The 19,627-nt window shown below is 37.2% G+C and overlaps 1 protein-coding gene across 4 annotated transcripts in view; it reads right to left on the reverse strand.

Moving 5' to 3' along the window:
* Positions 1–19,627, reverse strand: part of LOC123683318 (ankyrin repeat and fibronectin type-III domain-containing protein 1) — a 124,335-nt gene that overhangs the window by 19,916 nt on the left and 84,792 nt on the right. For all 4 annotated transcript variants that reach the window (XM_045622273.1, XM_045622277.1, XM_045622275.1 and 1 more), the window contains one exon: positions 464–646. In XM_045622273.1, coding sequence (XP_045478229.1) covers positions 464–646 — 183 coding nt within the window. The remainder of the gene's footprint in view (positions 1–463; positions 647–19,627) is intronic.

The raw sequence follows: 19,627 nt of genomic DNA on the forward strand, positions 1-19,627 counted from the left end.
TCGACAATTAGGAAAAATATCGGATTCTAAATATTCAAATTTGCATATTTAATCGGGAATCACTCAAATAAATATATTTCATTCAATATAATATACATTCATAACGATATAGTAAAATTGTGGATTTGAAAATATATCACAATCCGATAACGTAATATAACCTAATGTTAGGGACATGTAAAAATTGCTTATACTCCCTCTATCTATGTTTATTACTCTATGGTACACAATATTAGTATTGGAATTTAATGGATTGTTTTTGAGAAATTGACCTAAAAAATATAATACTATTTGTATGGTAAAATTCTCAATGTTTTATGAAATATTTTTACTCCTTATTTTTAAAAATTACAGCAAAAAAAAATTTATGTATCGAGTTCGTTAAGTTTGGAACATAATAAGTGAAAATTCAAATCGTCCCTCGAATTGAAAAACTTTTCTCTATTTTCCATTCGATCCTTACCCTGCAAGTGTATATTGACCTTCTCCAGTCGCTGTTGCAACAGCTTGGCCTCTTTTTTCGAGGTTTTCCTTCCGGCAGCGGGCCTTGCGCCATCGCCGAAATGCAGGAAATTGTTTTCCGCACGCTTCAGCGATTGCGCAAGTCCGTTTTCCATGTCCGAGTCTCCGCCCAAGGACGGCAGTTCTAAAAAGAAACAAAGAAAAAAAAATAAAAAAAACGAAAAATAAAGACAAATAAAGAAAAGGGCAATAAAAGAAGACGGAAGAAACGAAGAGCGACAAACGAATTGAGCTGTTTGTGGTTCGTGGCTCCGATTTAACTCAATTTAAGCCATTAAGACACCGTGGCTAAACGAGATATAATTCGAGTAGTTCACTCGCTTGACAAGCGTACAAATTCCTACGGGTACTTTTAAATTTGTTTCAATTAGATGAAGGTTAATGCGATAGTTATCGTACAGTTCGTTATTCTGTGTCGCATAATTGTGTCCAATTTAATAAATTGTGGGCTGTTATGGTTGTCACACTATAAAACAACAGTTATTAAATCGAATAATTCTAAGAACAATGATAATTGAAATGGAAAGTACGGAAAGAATGAAGTCTAGAATGATATTATCTAAATTAATAAACAGGTCTGGTGAGTAATCCAGAAAGCAACATTCGTTGAAAGAAAGAAAAAGATTTGCGAAATTCAGGAAATTATGCACTACGATAACGAATTTTTCAACAAATCTTATCAACAACCACCGAATTCTCAAAATATCCTATTTAAAACATTACTGTTTTATTGACATGAACAGTGTTATATGAAGCAATCAACTATAATTGCATCATTGAATTTCATCAGCATTATATATTTTTTAAAAAGGGTAGGTGCGGGTAATAAGGCCTGCTGGCTAATCTAGAATCTAGTTTTCTATTATTTCATGCTTTTACAACCAACCTTCAATGATTGAATGATATATCACGTTCCCAATTAGGTTGTTTTTAGTTTTTCTTCACACACCTTGTCGGTGGTCTTTAAGGCCTACAGCAGAAAGCTGATCAAGATTAGCGTTTTTATAAGTGGAGAGAATTACGAGGTTTCCTGAAGTAGGATTTGTCTGTGACATTACGAATTGTCCGAAGCTTGGTTTAGATATTTTGCAAGATCGATAATATCAAACATAACTTCATTCAATCAACATGCTGGAGTTGCTGGCAAATATTGCTTTAAGGTTTTAATGAATCTTAAAGGTTTTCCAATAGGAATTTTACAATTTTAAATGGTAATTGAAATACTGTGTAGTAGATTATGCCATATTATCATGGAAATATAGAAGTTTCAACAACGTTTATATATTGTTTTTATCAAATCAGTGCTCTTTCTTTTGTGAATACTATGAGAAATGTAGGAATAATTCATGTAGGTACGATATTATTCAGTGAATCGACACACTATTCGTAGTATTCTAGACAAATTTAAAAGTGAATTTTCTGTGCTGTCTATTCTGTACTAATTTTGATAAAACAATCTAACAATTTCTAAACGTTATTGAAGCTTGTTCCATGATTAAATAGCATAACCTACTGAACACAAATGACATTAGAAATATCGAAAAAATAATACACAGTGTTGCCATTTTAAGTCATTCCTGTTCAGAAGACAGTTAGGGAATTTAACGTGTACGGCGACCTTTAGCGAGTTAAATCTCCCCCAGTCCCAGCCAGCGGCTTAAGAGAGACCAATTTCAACGGTCAAAGTTGCGTGATACGCCCGTAGTTAACCCAATTTCGCCCTCCCTCGGTCGAGGCTCCGCACAGGAATAAGGGAGGCGATCGTGTGCGATAAACATCGGGAGAATAAGGACCGACGGGACCTTCAAGGCACGTCCCCGGGAAGGGGGACACCCCCGAATCGAAGAAAATCGAGGAACTAACCTCCGGAGACCGAGCCACTGTCTCCGCAATGAAGGGAGAAAATTCGCGAATCCGGCTCGAAGGACCAGAGTTCCCGCGTTAGCGTGAGACGAGCGTCGTATTTTCAAGGTTATAGCGGGGGAAAACGTCGAGACGCCGGGAAAAGGAAGGATCTCATCTTTTATGGATCTGGCCCATATTTTCACGACGGGCACCTCGCGCCTGCTTGTTTATGGGCATATACGAGCCGGTACCTGCCTAGGAAACGTGACAACTTGCCGATAAACACGTTATGTTTCGTATTTTTAGAGGAAATACGTTCGGGATGATTTATCCCTCAAGGATATTTTTGCTCGTCTCCAGCAGTGCTCTTGGAAAGTGTCCAGTTGCGAGATAAGTTAATTTGGGTATCTAGTTACTCTTCTGAATAGGCACTTAAATACTAATCTAGAGGTACTTGTCATGACATCTGCGACGATAGTTTCTCTTTATCTTTCTCGGTCGGTCTTTTCAATACGGAGCGAAAGGCGGAAGAACGTACAGAGTATATTTAACCTTTGGAAGAACTAGATTTCAAATCTCTATTAGATAATTGCCTTCAATTACTATATTAAGCGATCGTTGAGTGATAGGGGCTTTAGTTGGAAAAACTTCAGCAAAACTTCAGCGAAATTTTCAGTGAAAAATAATGACTACTTCGCTTTTACAGATTCTGAATGAAGTTTCAACCTGTCCTCCAGCTTCACCTATAAACATTATTCCACTGATCACCAAATTCTCTGTAGATATCAAATACAAATTTCTCTAAGAAGTTTAGATTTTTGACGACAAATTCCGAACCAAATTTGAAGAAACTTCATTTCTATCACCTCAGAGATAAATGAATAATGGTTTTAACGTCTGTGTGTTAATATACGAAATTAATTTCACGGCATTCAGACAAGTTTTCAATTATGGAAAAAGTACCTCCTCGAGCGGGACGCGAACTCGCAAGCTCCTAAGAACTAGTCCGATGTTCAAACCACTAAGCCACCGAGGAAGGTGAAGATTCTCCGCAACGGGGAAAGAGTTATTCGAAGGTTGCGGGTTCGATTCCGGCTCGAAGAGGTATTTTTCCAGAATTCAAAAATGGTCTGAATGAATTTCATATCTTAGAAACAAATTCTTTAATTTCCACAAACGTCAAGTTGGAACCTGTAAATGTACCATGTCTTTTCAGGTTAAGTTGAGTCTATCTTTGACATGGATTGTCCGAATGTGAAAATTGTCAACTGCGGAGCTCACACCGTGAGTAGCTGACATGTTACCCGCAATATCGACCCTCCAACTAACCCTTAGCAGCGCAAAACCGTAATAAGATGACGTCGCACGTCTCCTATACGCCTCTCAAATCGCTACTCCCGTAATCACTGCAAGATCACGTCCAGCCTCCAGATCTCTCCCCGTTCCCAGGCCAATATTCCAATGTTCAACGTTGTCGGCAGTCCTATGCGTGGCCAACTCAAATAAACCGTCATAATTCAATTAGGCATTCAGAGAGCGCGGCGCAAATTGGACAAGTTTATGAGGCATGAACTGCTCTCTCTCCCCCGCTCCTTTCTCTAGTCGTCCCGGCGAATCGCGATAATCAAATTCGGGACCCCCTGAACCCCCTCCCAGGCGACCCGGCGATCTTCGATGTGGGGGGGAGTTGGACAAGCGTCCGCTAGATGGAGAGAGCGGCGGACACGTTCGAACCGGTTGTGAGACGGATTGGGGGCTTGGAGATAGATGGCGAATTTGCGTGGCGTGAATTGAACATTGTGCGGAGGAATTTTGGGGTTTCTTTGGATTTGGGGACTTGTTTTCACGCGTAGACTATTGGTGATTGAAGATGTGTGGATAAAACCCGGTAAGAAACTATCAGAAATTTGATTCTGACAGTCAGGCTTCAATCAAAGCATTGAGCTAACATATCGTCGGTTTTAAGGAGGTGTTAGAGTGCAGAAAGAATCTAAAGGAAATGAAGAGGCCAACACACTTGCCAAAAAAGTAGCACAAACGACTTTCATTGGTCCCTTCTCTGTGGTAGCTACAAGAAAGAGTTTCAAGGAGAAGGAAAAACCCAAAGAGAAAATGATGAAATCTTCGTGGGTTGGATCATTCCAAGAAGTTTCTTGGAAACTTGATAGTTGCAAGATCTAAGAAGTATCTAGATCTTAGCAAGAATCTGCCACAACTCATTACAACTGGATTACTAACAGGGCATTGCCACCTCAGGAAGCACCTCATGAGAATGAGTCTAGCAGAAAACGACGAAAGCAGAGTCTTTAGGAAGGAGGAAGAAACTCAGGATCACCTGATGACGGAATGCCTCGCCATCGATAACCAACGCAAAAAATGCTTTGGACAAGAGACTTGGAGAAGTGAGGAAGTAACCTTGAAGCCATCCCAGATACAGGAGTTCATTACAACTCTGAAACTGGAGAACTAGCTGAAGACTATGATTACTAATGACTAGAAGAGATCTAATGAGGTTACAATAGAACATAGGGATAGGAGTAAGGTAGCGGTGCAGCAACAAAACCTTCCTCAAATCTTAATCCAATTGGTGATTAACGGTGGACTTTGGTTTGTTGAAGAGATGATGCACTAACATGCTAAAATTTGAACTAATATCTCTTACATTTCTTTTTCAAAAACCGAAATGTGGAAGCCAGTCCCATTCCTTCAGACAATTAGACTTCCCCAACGATAACTCAAGACAAATTCAATTATCCAAACGACGTCTATTTGTCATTAATTAAGGAAAACAATCCCTTCAATTTATTCCCGAGACGAAAGACCGGATTGAAGTTTTCGTGGGAGGAAGTTCTCCGACAACATTCGAAAGAGACTTCATATAGCGCTACATTCGAAAACACTACTTCGTCGAGAGCCGAGAAGTTCGTTTGTTAGATTAGCTGGGATGCTGCAGCTGTACCAGAAGCGAGATGTCGGTGGATAGGGGACCATGAAGAAGTTTGGAAAGTTTTATGTAGCAAGTGTAGATCTTGTTTCACGATTAAACAAGACCACTATATCAGATAATACCGGAGTGTTTCTATGAAAAAATATGAAGCCAGGAAATTTGAACGTTGTTGGAGGCCACAGAGCGGATTTCACTTTCACGTCTAGGCATTCACGGCTTGGCTTGAGCTTGACTTGATTTCAAGTCAAGTAGTAGTTTTTCAATCTTAAGTCAAGTCAAGTTTTTATTTATCAAGCACTTGAATCATATCAAGCTACTTGATTTTTAGCAGTTTTATCGTGTAGTGTCACATCAATTAAAACAATGATGTAATGAGAAGGAACCTTACAAAAAACACTTTTATTTATCAAACTCATTGTATGAAAGAACCGAAAATATCAGCTTTTTGAAATAGAAACATAAATTAAATCACTATAGATCATAACAAAATAAAAAATAATAAAAACATAAAGTTTCTTTATATTGAGAAACCTCCAGGCTTTGTTTGATTTCATAATTTTCCATCCAGGATCTAAGACACATGAGGCATCTTATAGATTTGTCGCCTAACCTTGCGGGTTTTTGTAACTGTAAGAGCAGCTCTGGAAAATTGTCTTTCAAAAGGAGCTGAAGATGCTGGCGTTGATAAAAAATCCTTGGCCAAGTTTGGTAAGATATTTCTGAAACTACCAAAATCTACCAATAGATTTCATAGAAATGTGAGAAAACTACTGATAAAGTCACACTGGCGAATGCTTCAGTCTATCGGCGTTAGAGAAATACCCTTATTTAGTCTAACCGCTCACAAGATTGCAGAAATATATGCCGTTTGACGCGTGCATATCAAGCTCAAGTAATATCAAGTAGCTTGATATCAAGTCAAGCAATAAATATCTAAAATCAAGTCAAGCCAAGCATGTAATTTTTCACGAGCTTGATTTTCAAGTCGAGTACTTGGTTAAAATATCAAGCTACTTGGCTTGATGAATCCCTATTCACGTCAGCGCCTTCCACATTTTTTTCGATATCTTGCTTGAATTTTCTAGAGCGATCTGTTTGGTGAAAGGCCTGCATCCAGGAAATGTTAAAGACCAGTAGCCTTTGATGAGGTGAAAATCTGGATTGGTTGGAGGATGAACTCAAAGAAACGAAATTTTCAACCCTCATTTTATGTGGTTATAGACAGTTGGTGGAAAAGAGAACTCAAAAACCGCCTGACTTCTATTCTTCATAACTTTTTCATAGGAACAACCTTTCGAATTCAAGGAGAGATCAAAGTTTTCATCTTCGACCTCTTCCAAACTTTTATCAGAAGGTATACGTCGAGTTAGGTTATAAAATTTCATTGCGGATTTGGCGTCCCTTGAGGTTTTCCTTAGGGGTGGGGGGTTCGGAAGTGTATAGAGAGAGGTTGATGTTGACGAAGTTGGATGTGAACAACAACGATGCGTCTTGCTGCGCCCCCTGGGGATGTTACCCGACTAACCGAAAGACCGTTTCGATTTGTCGACAACTTAAACTTATCGGAATCGAATCAACCACCCCCTCCTCGCGGTCAGATTGGATATTGACGCTGAAGGGAACGGAATCGGACGTCGAGGGTAATGACGTATTCTAAGGGGTAGGTTAGATGTTCTTATTGGAAAAGTTCGCGGGGGGTCGACTTTCGGCTGATACGCGGAGAGGGTGGTGTTTTAAATTTATAATGAATGTCTAGAGGCGGGATTAGAAATTCTAATGAATCCTAATAAAATTTAAAACTCTCATAACTGAGGGATACATTGTACAAGGTGTCCCAAATTCGATGCTCACTGAAAGCTCCTCGAGAACTTTGAAGAAAAAAACTTTAAGGACCTGCGATTACTTTTTTCGAAATAATAAGATATCAGAGAGTAGATCATAGATATCTTGATTCGTTCTCGAGTTACAGGGGGTTTCTGAAAAATATTTCGCTATATCTTGGTTTCTGTTCGAGATATTCGAAACGTTTTTTTCAGTAATTTTTATGGTTTGTATGATACTCATAACAGATCATGGAAATTAATATCTGAGTTACTGTATCTTAGTCCTTTTCTGGTAAAAAGTAAATCATATCTCAGATACCATTAAAAAAAAAACTGCATCTTGTAACTTAAGGACGCCACTGGAAGGCACTGATACCTTTAGAACAGCCATCTTAGATAACTTGATTGTTACCCAATTTGTTACAAAAGTCCTTCTTAATTTATGAAGGAACTAAATGAGTAACTTGATGGAAGCATTTAATGCACTTTTCGAAAAGAGTAACTATAGACGCCTAATTTAAAATGTAACTTGTCTTATTACTAGAGACTTTTCAAAAGTATTTTTGACAGCTGTGCCCATTATTCACTTGAAATATATCTTGGAGTAATAAATATAGATAGAGGGAGTATACGCAATTTTACATGTCCCCAACATGGTTAGATTACTTTGTCGGATTGTGATATATTTTCAAATACACAATTTTACTATATCGTTATGAATGAATATTATATTGAATGAAATATATCCGCATACTGATCCCACTCGACGCTGCTTACAGTGACTATACACAAAGTGGAATATTTCGATCAATCAACTATTTTCTTCGATTTCCATCAAACAGGTTTTGTTCGCGGCAGAGTTACCGTACGACCTTGACGAGTTTGGGGGCTCTACTCCTCCAAGCCTACCCCTAGGGCCTCCAAGAACGTTCCTAATCAAATCGGAGGAACCAAACAACGCCTAACCCAACATTATCCAAACTTCCGACGTTCAACAACCCTAGACGGCTCGGGAACAACCCGTATTGCGTATGCCAGCCGGTCCAAGGGGGTTGCTCGTCAAGTCGGGACCCCCCTATCCAAATATCGCGGCATTTGCAAGTCCCACACCCGTTCGTATCTGCCTACAGGCGGCCCGCCGAGCGAGGCGCCATCTGTCGCCGAGACGACGAACTCGCTCCCGGGGTTCTATAGGGGGTTGGGGAGAGAGGGAAGGGGTAGGTTGGTTGAGGGATGATGTAGTTTCCGGCGTGTATGTGCAGATTACGAGATGTTTAATGCGGAGTTATCGGGGGGAAATTGGGGTACGTGACGAATATGTGGAGGAGGGTCTTTAGTATAATCGTGACGTAGGTCGTATTTTAATATTTTGACGCATGTTTTGGTCCTTTGATATATTTCTCAGAGTAATAAGAGCATATGTCATTTTTGTCCCCAACATGAACTATCAAATTTGACAAGAAGCTCGTGGAAATGAAAATATATCAGCGATACGATATTTCACTCAATTCACGAGTTTCTCCACAAAGAACGCACTTCGTATGTCCCATAGTGAATCAACGTTTCATATTTACTCAAAATATGTTAAAATAAATACCTAAATATATCAGAAATTCAGAAAACAAACTTCAAGCGCGCCAAACGACGTGAAACAACGGATGACACTAGGAGAGCAAAAGTTGCCAAACCTTGGATTTTAGCAGATAGATACAGAAAATAATAAATATTCTGCTTGTTATAAATTCAACAATTAGGAAAAATATCGGATTCCAAATATTAAAATTTAGATCTTTAATCGGGAATGACTCAAATAAATATATTTCATTCAATATAATATACATTCATAATGATATATTAAAATTGTGGATTTAAAAATAAATCACAATCCGACAACGTAATTTTGGGCCTCTATCTATGTTTATTACTCTATGGATTTAACGTAGATATAGTTTTTCAAGAAAAAAATTCCATGGTATGGTTTTTATCAATCGCAAATTGAAGTTGCTTGAGATAGAGGAGGAGTTAAAGATACCAAAAGGCAGTGTATTCACTAGTTTGCGTAAACGTTGGTCCATGAGAAAGATTTGATTACATTTAATCAAAGGCAACAACGCAACGTCGGATCTGAGAGCTGTTTAGAGCTGATTGAGTGGGATAAACAGGTTTTTTGTGTCAGTGGATGAAACAAGGATTCATCACTGCACTTTTCAGTCTAAGAGAGCGTCTACTGAGTGGAACAAAATTCTCTGTCACCAAAAAATGATGACAACCATGGTAAAATTGAACGAATTGCCATTCAAACTGCTTGAACACATAGCTCCTTCTCTAGATGTGGCTCCTAGAGATTACTGGCTCTTTGCAGACCTCAAAAAAATGCTCCAAGGAAAGAAATTTAGCTATAATAAAGAAGTGATTGCCAAGGTTGAAGCTTTTTTCGAAAGCAATAACGGATCTTCCTATAGAAAAGGTATTGAAAAGTAAGAGGCGCGTTGGAGTATATTTATCACTCTTGCAGTTGACTATGTTGAGAATCAAGTCGAATTTTTAGGGAAAAATGTGGTTTTACTTGTTAGTCCTGGAACTTTTTGAGTTTTTACAAATTCAACAAGAAAACAGATGAACTGCCTAGAAGCCCAGAACAGGTTAACCTAGAAATCTGGACAGGTCATGTCTGAATAGTAAAGGTTGTTATGGTGCTTGCCATATTTGTCAAAGCTTTGTGTTTCTACTGGTTGGACCCGTTACTTATTGATATAAGCGTTACAAACTATGAAAATACAGAAAACAATAAAACGAAACGAACCACGATCCTCTTCCTATAATTGCCAATTTCACGTCAGGATGAACACCAGAAATTCCCCTGCACTTGAGGAATTTCGTCAGCGTTTTGCGTAGCCATTACGAAACCACGACGGGAAACCGAGAGAGGGGCAAAAAAAAACGACGCCGCCCTCCCCTCGCGAACCGTCGTTTAACGAGGCGTTAATAACCCACTTGCATGAATTACATTGTTGTGCGATAATTATCAATCCGGAATTGCAACATTTAGAAACGTTGATTTGGTTACGTCCGTGGATGGCTTGATGTTGTTGATTTATTCGAGTTTCCGAACAATATATTCATAATCGTCCGAATAATTTCGAATGCAAATGCGCTCGGCAGGTCGGTTGTTGTCAGACACGGAAGAAAAATTGTTGGGCTTACAGATTTTAGCGAGGTATTTTGCGCGATTCTCATTGATGTGTTTGTATTTCTTGGAAATTAGAAATTTAAATTAGGGAAGAAGACGGTGTTAGGGCGAACGCAACCTAAATGTAGATTATCTGTTCTTTTATCGCATCATTTATCTTTTGGATTCAACTCTCTCAATATTAAATCCGATCTACACAAGAATGTCCAGCTTTTGCTATTAATTTGTAGTTGATTTACAATTACTATTTTCCTAATGTTTTAGTAATTTGCAGTAATATTCGAACGAAATAACCTGAAACAAGTAATAAAGATCGGTAAGCATATTTTACCGATTAAAGACAATTATTGTCTGGAATTGATACTTCTTGACGTTCGAGATGTGAAAATTTTTTTATATGATTCTAATTTTTTTTCCTTGATTTTAATGAATTAATTTTCACCAAAGTACACTAATACATCGAGGAATTCCCAAATTATCATGAACAATTGCACTCACTAGGTATACGTTTTTATTTAATGTGTCTGTAGTACTTTTATTGGTAACTATATCGAAATTTTCTTATGATATTTTCGGTTCTTGATTTTATTCAATTGAGTGTATTATTATGGAGACTTCAGTTAAGTTAAAAGGCTTCGGAAAAATCTCTCACCGACTCCTCTTGCCTAGCAACCAGTAAACAAGACCTACCATCTTTGCAAGAGATAATCCAAGAAACTGAATCGTGCAAAAAAGTATGAACTTCCATACGAATTCTTTTTTTATTTGATTTTACGAGAAGTACCAAAAGCTTTCAACGCTGGATTGTTCAACAAAGATGAAGAATTATTGTCCTCTTTGATCGGGTTTTTCAACTGACTTTTCGAGTACAAATTCAGTAGTCATCCTCAGATATCAAACTCTCCGGTCGTCAAAGCCTGCATCATTTTGACTTATTGTTTTTTTTTCCAGGATTTACAGCTTGGTGATTGGAGACAGAAAGGAACAGACAGAAGGGTCTTAGAGCATGGTTTGGTCCCTCTTGGGGGTTGGGCCACTAAGGGATCTCCCTAAAGTCGTTCCTAACTGTAGCCATCGATGGACCAAGAGCGTCAAATGAAAGATCTCAGAGCGTCAATGTGAGTTAATTCTGTTTTCTACCCGATTGTTGTGGTTAGGGTGAATATAATGTTAAGTATCAAGAACGGTAAGCAAATTTGACGTGTCTAGTTGTCTTCGGGGTGGTTGAGCGGAGATAACTACGAATCAGATGTGTGTGGACCATAGAGTAATGAACATAGATAGAGGAATTATAAGCAATTTTTACATGTCCCCAACATGGTTAGATTACGTTGTCGGATTGTTATATATTTTCAAATTTACAATTTTACTATATCGTTATGAATGTATATTATATTGGATAAAATATATTTATTTCAGTGATTCCCGATTAAACATGCAGATTTGAATATTTGGAATCCGATATTTTTCCTAATTGTCGAATTTATAGTAAGCAGAATATTTATTACTTTCTGTATCTACCTGCTAAAATCCAAAGTTTGGCAACTTTTGCTCTCCTAGTGGCATCCGTTGTTTCACATCGTTTGGCGCGCTTGAAGTTTGTTTTCTAAATTTCTGATATATTTAGTTATTTATTTCAATATATTTCGAGTTAATATGAAACGTTGATTCACTGTGGGACATAAGAAGTGCGTTCTTTGTGGAGAAACTCGCGATTTGAGTGAAATATCGTTAAACTGATATGTTTTCATATCCGCCCGCTTCATGTCAAATTTGATAGCTCATTTTGGGGACAAAATTTGCTTACTGAAAATGACATATGCTCCCTCTATTTATGTTCATTACTCTGAGAAGTTAATCGATCATATTTATCGAAAAACATTGTAGTCAAAATTTAGAACTTCGTATATATCTCGACGCAGATATTTTACGAGCACTATAAAAAAGCGAAGAAACGTCATAAAAAAATCCGAATCGCGCGTTTGTCTGACCGTCGCCATCTTTCCCTCAAAGTCCGAAGCACCGAAGCGGAAAAATGCATTATTGGAATTAAGTCCGGAACTCCGGAATCGATCCCGTCGCCTCGTGGGCTTATTGAAAGCTTTCCTCTTCACTTGTCCGTCTCTGAGGGTTCAAGAGGCCCAAGCCCGGGTATCTAATAGAGGTTTTATGGGCTGGCTTTATACCGTCTATCGGCGACTTAGCTTGTTCTCTCCGGAAAGCTATGCAAATTCTAGTCTGTCTATTTTCATTTTCTTCGGATTTTGGAGGTGAAAATAGATTCTCTACGCAATAATGGTTATATCTCTTGAAATATTGGTCGTAGCTCCCTGAAACTAAAAACGTTTTTTATAGATCGAGATGTGATCTAATACATATCGAGGTTTCAAGTCCGTATCTTGGTTCCGTCGGTTACGTGGTCAAGGTCATATTTCTACAAATATACATACTTCTATTTCTATGGTTCTGATTATCCGATCAACATCAAATTTCCCAGTAGGCTTTCAATCGTCATTCCACATCCATATGCAAATTTTAATTTACAAAAATGACTCTCCAAAAGAAAGTCACCATTCGGAGTTTGTCGTTTAAATTCAAAATGAAAAAGCACACCAAAATGGAAGAATCGGCCAATTGCCCTCCGATCAGCTGATGAACCACAGCACCAAGACGCATTGTTATCGAAGATTCAAATTGGCAACATTTTTCAGGCGATCCACTCGATTTCACACGCCTCTGCTCGACTAACGCCTTCTTAGATCGTCGTCGCAGATAAGTCGAAGAAAACGAAAGGAAATTGTGTTGTGTTCGTGCCAGCTAGGCGGCTCTGTAGGTTGCCCAACTGGCCCGACCCTCCAGTGATAAATTGGAGTGAATTATGGCATTATAATCGCTTCATTATGCAACGTTCGCCCGATATTATTGCCTCAGATACTCGGCCGATATTTTACTATCGGGAACTGCACCGGCCTACGCGATATTGCCGATTCCTCCTCGTTTCTAGGCCGGAATATCTACAGATTGTACGTATATTTGTTCATGTGTTTCATTGCATTTCACGATAAAACGAATAAAAGTCGAAAAAAATCATCGAGCAACTTGTAGCGACTATTAATGAAGATTTGATAAACTGGTATGATCAATACGAAAAAGTAGGACTACAAGAAACACCTTGTATTTCGAAAACAAAGCAATTGAGGATTCCTTTTTTAGGATTATTTAAAAAAAAAAAATTCTACTCTGATTGAAGGCATCGACTGATTTTTTAATTATCCAAGGAATCTGTAATTTCCTCTCTACCTTCAATTTAGGAACACTCTGTATAGTTCTTTATGAAATGTAATTAATGAATCACAATGACTCATCGTTTTACACCAAAAGGGAAATTTTTGAAAAATTCAATTCGGCAACTCAGGTGGGTTCAAACCCCCATATTATGCGATATTCTACGAGATCAAGCAACCATTGCATCAATTCTGCGATATTTTCGAGCATCGCAATGTATTTCCGGCGAAGGTAACTCCGCCACTTGCTTCCTCTAGTGCGAGGGGGTAATCACTCCGTGAAAAAATTACATCGATTTCGGAAATCATGATGATTTCCGAGGATTTCGGGCGATTTCGCACGATTTCGAAGGATTTCGGGGGATTTCGCACGATTTCGGGCGATTTCGAAGGATTTCGGGCGATTTCGGAGGATTTCGAGCGATTTCGGAGGATTTCGGGTGATTTCGGATGATCAGAAATGATTATAATAATAATAATAATAATTTTATTTAATCCTTTAAGACACTACATGGTGTATAGGACAGGTCACAATAAGAAAACTAAACAACTAAGGAGTCACATAAATACTCATTTACAGAATAGAAACCTTTTTTTAAGAGGAGGTTCTTGATTTCTTTTTTGAACAATTTTAAATTCAACGACTTCACAGATGGTGGCAAATGATTGTATAACTTAATACTTCGGTACAATGGAGAGCATTCAAATTTATGGGTCCTATGTTTAGGTAATAGAAAAATTTGCGTATTTCTAGTTACATAATTATGATGACTTGATAATTTCATCCATTTGTCTTCATTTTCCTTTGCGTATAGTAAGCATTTGAAAATGTATATCGAGGGTAGGGTTAAGATTCCATTCCCAATAAAGACTGGCTTACAAGACGCTAACATATTGAGGTTGAATATTGTACGTAATACTCGTTTCTGAGCTACAAAAACTCTGGAGAAGTCAGGGCTACTTCCCCAGAGCAAAATGTTATAAGACAGATGGCTTAATATGAGTAGTCCATCTTAAATTTCTGTCCACATGGATTCCAAGAGATTTAGTTGTTTCTGATGTTGTCATAGTGTTATCCCCACATTTCAAACTAAAGGTACTAACTTCATTATTTTTTTTTCTTGGTACTGGTAATTATATAATTTAGAAAATTAATAATTTCAATATTTATTTATTGAAAGGAAAAACCAAGCGAGTAATCACTCAAAAAGTGAAAAAGTTACATCGATTTCGGAAATCATGGTGATTTCAGGGGATTTCGAATGATTTTTGCGAGAAACTTTTTATTACTTGAAAATATTGGAGGTATGAAAAAAGATTTTATCATCACCATTACTGAAAGGTGACAAGCTCATTTTTTTTAATGATTCCTAAAAATGTTGAAATTTTATATACAAATATTCCTAACAAAAACAGATACATTCTATAAAAAATATAAGGAAATCCTTCTATCCTGAGTTATGCAGTCTTTTTGATTTTGTAATCGACATTTACATATTTGGTTACGTTAGTTTATGGCCTGGAATAAAATCGTCCATAGCATAAGTTTTGTACAAATTTGTCAATAAGTCGAGGGAAAGATATTGATGGCTAAAAAAAATGCTCCAGAACAGGATTACATCTCGGATAACATAAAACCTATCTCATCCAGAGTCAAACCCGAGGTCAAACCGTTGAAATCGCCAATCGAATAAATCACATTAGCTACAATATAATTTTGATTTCTGCTTTGAATCTATTCATTGGCAGATTTTTCAGTCCCCCAGGAAGTTTATTCTACTAAGATACTGCACGGAATTCAGGAGCCTGTTGGGATTTACTCAGTCTTAGTAAGTGATTCTTCCCAAATTACAACGGATAAGGATATGATGGTTCGTCATGTCAAAAAAGCAACAAAAAATATAATTTTTTAATTTGTGTCAGATACGTTAGATACTTCGTTTAGAAACAGACGTTTCATCTGATTGCAAAATATTCCGAATTACTTCGAAAGATTTTTTCTCGGATTTTTTGTTTCATTGAAACTTTTGAAGGAGAGAAGTACGATCGAGAGTACGATCTTATCATCAGTTCAATCGAAAACTTTTGCATCTACGGAAATGTTGAACAGATAATAAAAAGTATTAGAATTTTAAACTTTTTTTCAAAATGAAAAACAAAAAACATCTTCTGCGAGAAAATAATATATAAATAGCAATTTAGGTATACTTTAGTCTTCTAGTTAGTCTCTTTGATTCATTTCTCGCTTTCATTAAAACTCAAGTTCCGTTAAATTTTTTATTTTTCAGGTAATATGTAAGGAAACCTGCAATTCAAGATCATAAACCGAATTCAATAAATAAATGATTCCCAATAACAGTCACAGAAACGCAAAAATTACAGGGAACAAGAAATGTATAAAAAAAAATATTTTATTTTGTATTTCAGAATCCCCAGCAGCGCACCACAAAAAAGTTCCCTTCCTATGCACGTTATCGAAATCCTCGTCGAAATCACTCGGCAAACTGGATGTAAATCCTGAAACGCATGCTCGAATGTATGCTAGGTTTCAAATAAAATATCTTTGAAACTATTCAAAACAGAATGAAATCTTCAACGCTCTGTATATTGGTGACGAAACTCGGTAACAGAAATTGCGACTTATTTTGACCTGCAGAATATAGGTAACCCCAAAAATCTTATTTCTGAATTTTGAAAAACTCTGTATATAAAGTATGGAAATACCCTCCGAAATATTTGCCCGACATTCGTATTTGTGAATTCCATTTTTGATACAGGCAATCATTTGATGCATTAGTTCTATTTAATCGATAGACTCATTTGAAATAAGGAATTTTCAATACTCACTTTATCATTAATTCAACAACTTTTTCTGAAAAAGTACTTTATTCATTCGAAAATCGCGGTAAAACTATAACCTGACTTGAATATAAAATACTGGGTATAACGAACGTAGAGCATCGATAGCACGCACGCGCGAGATGGAATAGGTCAGTGCCTATGCCTGTGCGCACACTCCATTGATTGGGAGAAATGTGATTTCGACGGCGCGGCGATTGCGAGATTTCGACAGCGATTGCGGGATTTCGGTAGCGATTTCGGGATTTCGACAGAGATTTCGTGATTTCGGTAGCGATTTCGGGATTTCGGAGGTGATTTCGGGATTTCGGAGATGATTTCGTGATTTCGGTGGCGATTTCGGGATTTCGGATGATGATTTCGGGATTTCGTGTTTCAGAATTACATCGATTTCGGAAGTGGTTACCCCCTCGCTCTAGTGGGATGCAACATCCTGCATTTTCGACAAAGAAAATGTTAAAATCGTAGTATTCAAACCGACAAGTTCCTCTGCATGATTGAAGAAGCAATTATTATGAACGGGCTTCATCGAGGAATGTGGATATTCTTGCCGTTAAACTTGGCGCAAGGTGGTCCACTTTTTCTTTCGCGTTTGATAAATGTGTTCCACAAGCAATCGCGTGGACGATCGTCCTTTTTAGGCGCGGAAACGTAGAAACGCCAAAACAAACAAAAATAAACAAAAATTGCAATTATTAACCATGAGAATTCTCCAATAAAAGAAGAAATATAATCCCAATCTGAAAATCTTATTCAGCATAATCATAGAATAAAAAACATAGATAGCGGAAGTATACGCAATTTTTACATGTCCCCAACATGGTTAGATTACGTTGTCGGATTGTGATATATTTTCAAATCCACAATTTTACTAAATCATTATAAATGCATATTAAATTAGATGAAATATTTTTATTTGAGTGATTCCCGATTAAATATACAAATTTGAATATTTGGAATCCGATATTTTTCCTAATTGTCGAATTTATGATAAGCAAAATATTCATTATTTTCTGTATCTACCTGCTGGAATCCAAGGTTTGGCAACTTTTGCTCTCCTAGTGTCATCGGTTGTTTCACGTCGTTTGGCGCGCTTGAAGTTTGTTTTCTGAATTTCTGATTTATTTAGGTATTCATCTCAATATATTTTGAGTTAATGAAACGTTGATTCACTATGGGACATAAGAAGTGCGTTCCGTGTGGAGAAACTCGCGAATTGAATGAAATGTCGTATCACTGATATGTTTCTATTTCCGCGCGCTTCTTGTCAAATTTGATATTTCATGTTGGGTACGAAATTTGCTTACTGAAAATGGCATATGATTCCTCAATCAATGTTTATTACCCTGAGAGCATAATAAAACAAAATCGGTTAAGATATACGCGTGTGAAACTGTCTTCAATGCACTAGCAACGTAGAGGCACTCCGTTTTTTAGCGTGTTTACAATGGTTTACTTATACAATTGTATGTAAATATAACGCTCAATTCCGATAGTTTGGGGAATTTAAATATCTGATAAGAAATCCGGAACAAACAACCGCTGCTGAATAAAACCGTTTTTTACGAGATTAGATTAGGTGAGTAAACCTCAGTTTGAATCTGCACTATTGTTCCCTTGTCGATAACATACCCCGTTCTCGAAACTCTCAGTGATGAACATTCTCAATACCGTAAATTCTAAACATCACCCCGTTTCTATCGGGGAATCGTCTAATTACATTTCCAGGAAAACATCCGGCGAATTTCCCCAATCGACAGTTCGGCAGCTACCGGCAAACAGATATGACAGATGCAAACGCGAACGTTTGAGTCTGTTGTGGTTATTGAACACATCGTTCTATCGATGTTCGGGACGGTTCACCCAATAGAGAGAGCATACGTCATTTTCAGTGAGCAAATTTTGTCCCCAACATGAACTATCAAATTTGACATAAGGTGCGCGGAAGTGAAATCATATCAGTGATAAGATATTTCACTCAATTTGCATGTCTCTTCACAAAGAACGCACTTCTTATGTCCCATAGTGACTCAGAGTTTCATATCAACTCTAAATATATTGAGATGAAAACCTAAATATATAAAAAATTCAGAAAACAAACATCAAGCGCGCCAAACGATGTGAAACAACGGATGCCACTAGGAGAACAAAAGTTACCAAACCTTGAATTTCAGCAGGTAGATACAGAAAATAATAAATATTCTGCTTATTATAAATTGGACATTTAGGAAAAATATCGGATTCCAAATATTCAAATTTGCATATTCAATCGGGAATCACTCAAATAAATATATTGCATTCAATATAATAAACATTTATAACGAAATAGTAAAATTGTGGATTTGGAAATATATCACAATCCGACAACGTAATCTAACCATGTTGGGGACATGTAAAAATTGCGTATATCCCTCTTTCTATGTTTATTAACAGTAATCAACACTATTATTTGATGTCCTATTTTGCAACATGAAATGCTTCCTTTGAAACTCCTGCTGTCTCAATAACATTGATGTCATTATTCTCCAAAACGGTACGCCTGGCGGCTTTGAAGAAGGGAAGAAAAGTCGTGAAAACCAGGAAATGGCTCTAAATATTCCCTATCTCCATTGGTGTAGAGGTTAGGGTCGATACCCTCGAAAACTACGCCACTGAGGCATTGTAGGAACTCAAAAAAAAACATGAAAATATTGGAAATCCTCCGAGTAAAATATCCACAAAAATTCAAACGCTTATTAATATCCCAACTTGTTTAAAATCCATAAAAATGAAACAAAAAATTTAGTTGAACAGCCGGTATCTCCAAAGAGATTCAAGATATATTCATGTAGTTTTTATGCCAGAGAGAATATTGCTCAGTTTTAGAAATTAGATTTTTGAATTGCACGTGAGTTCTGTTATCATAATGACTCATATGTTATGTTACGGCAGATCGGTAGGTGACATATGGAAGTTAATAAATAGTATTAAAAGTAACCAAATGTAGAGTTCGGGGATCGTAAAATTTACAAATGACTTACGGGACGTCAACAAAACCAAAACAAGTCACAGGTTGGTGCGCATTTTTGCCTGTAGAATTCATTGTAGGTACCTTTTTTCTTGGAAGACTAACCAGGTAAAGCAGCAATAAATTGTTAACGTGATCACCATTTTTGGT

Source organism: Harmonia axyridis, chromosome 6 (assembly GCF_914767665.1).
Source record: "Harmonia axyridis chromosome 6, icHarAxyr1.1, whole genome shotgun sequence".
In the NCBI taxonomy this organism is placed as follows: domain Eukaryota; kingdom Metazoa; phylum Arthropoda; class Insecta; order Coleoptera; family Coccinellidae; genus Harmonia; species Harmonia axyridis.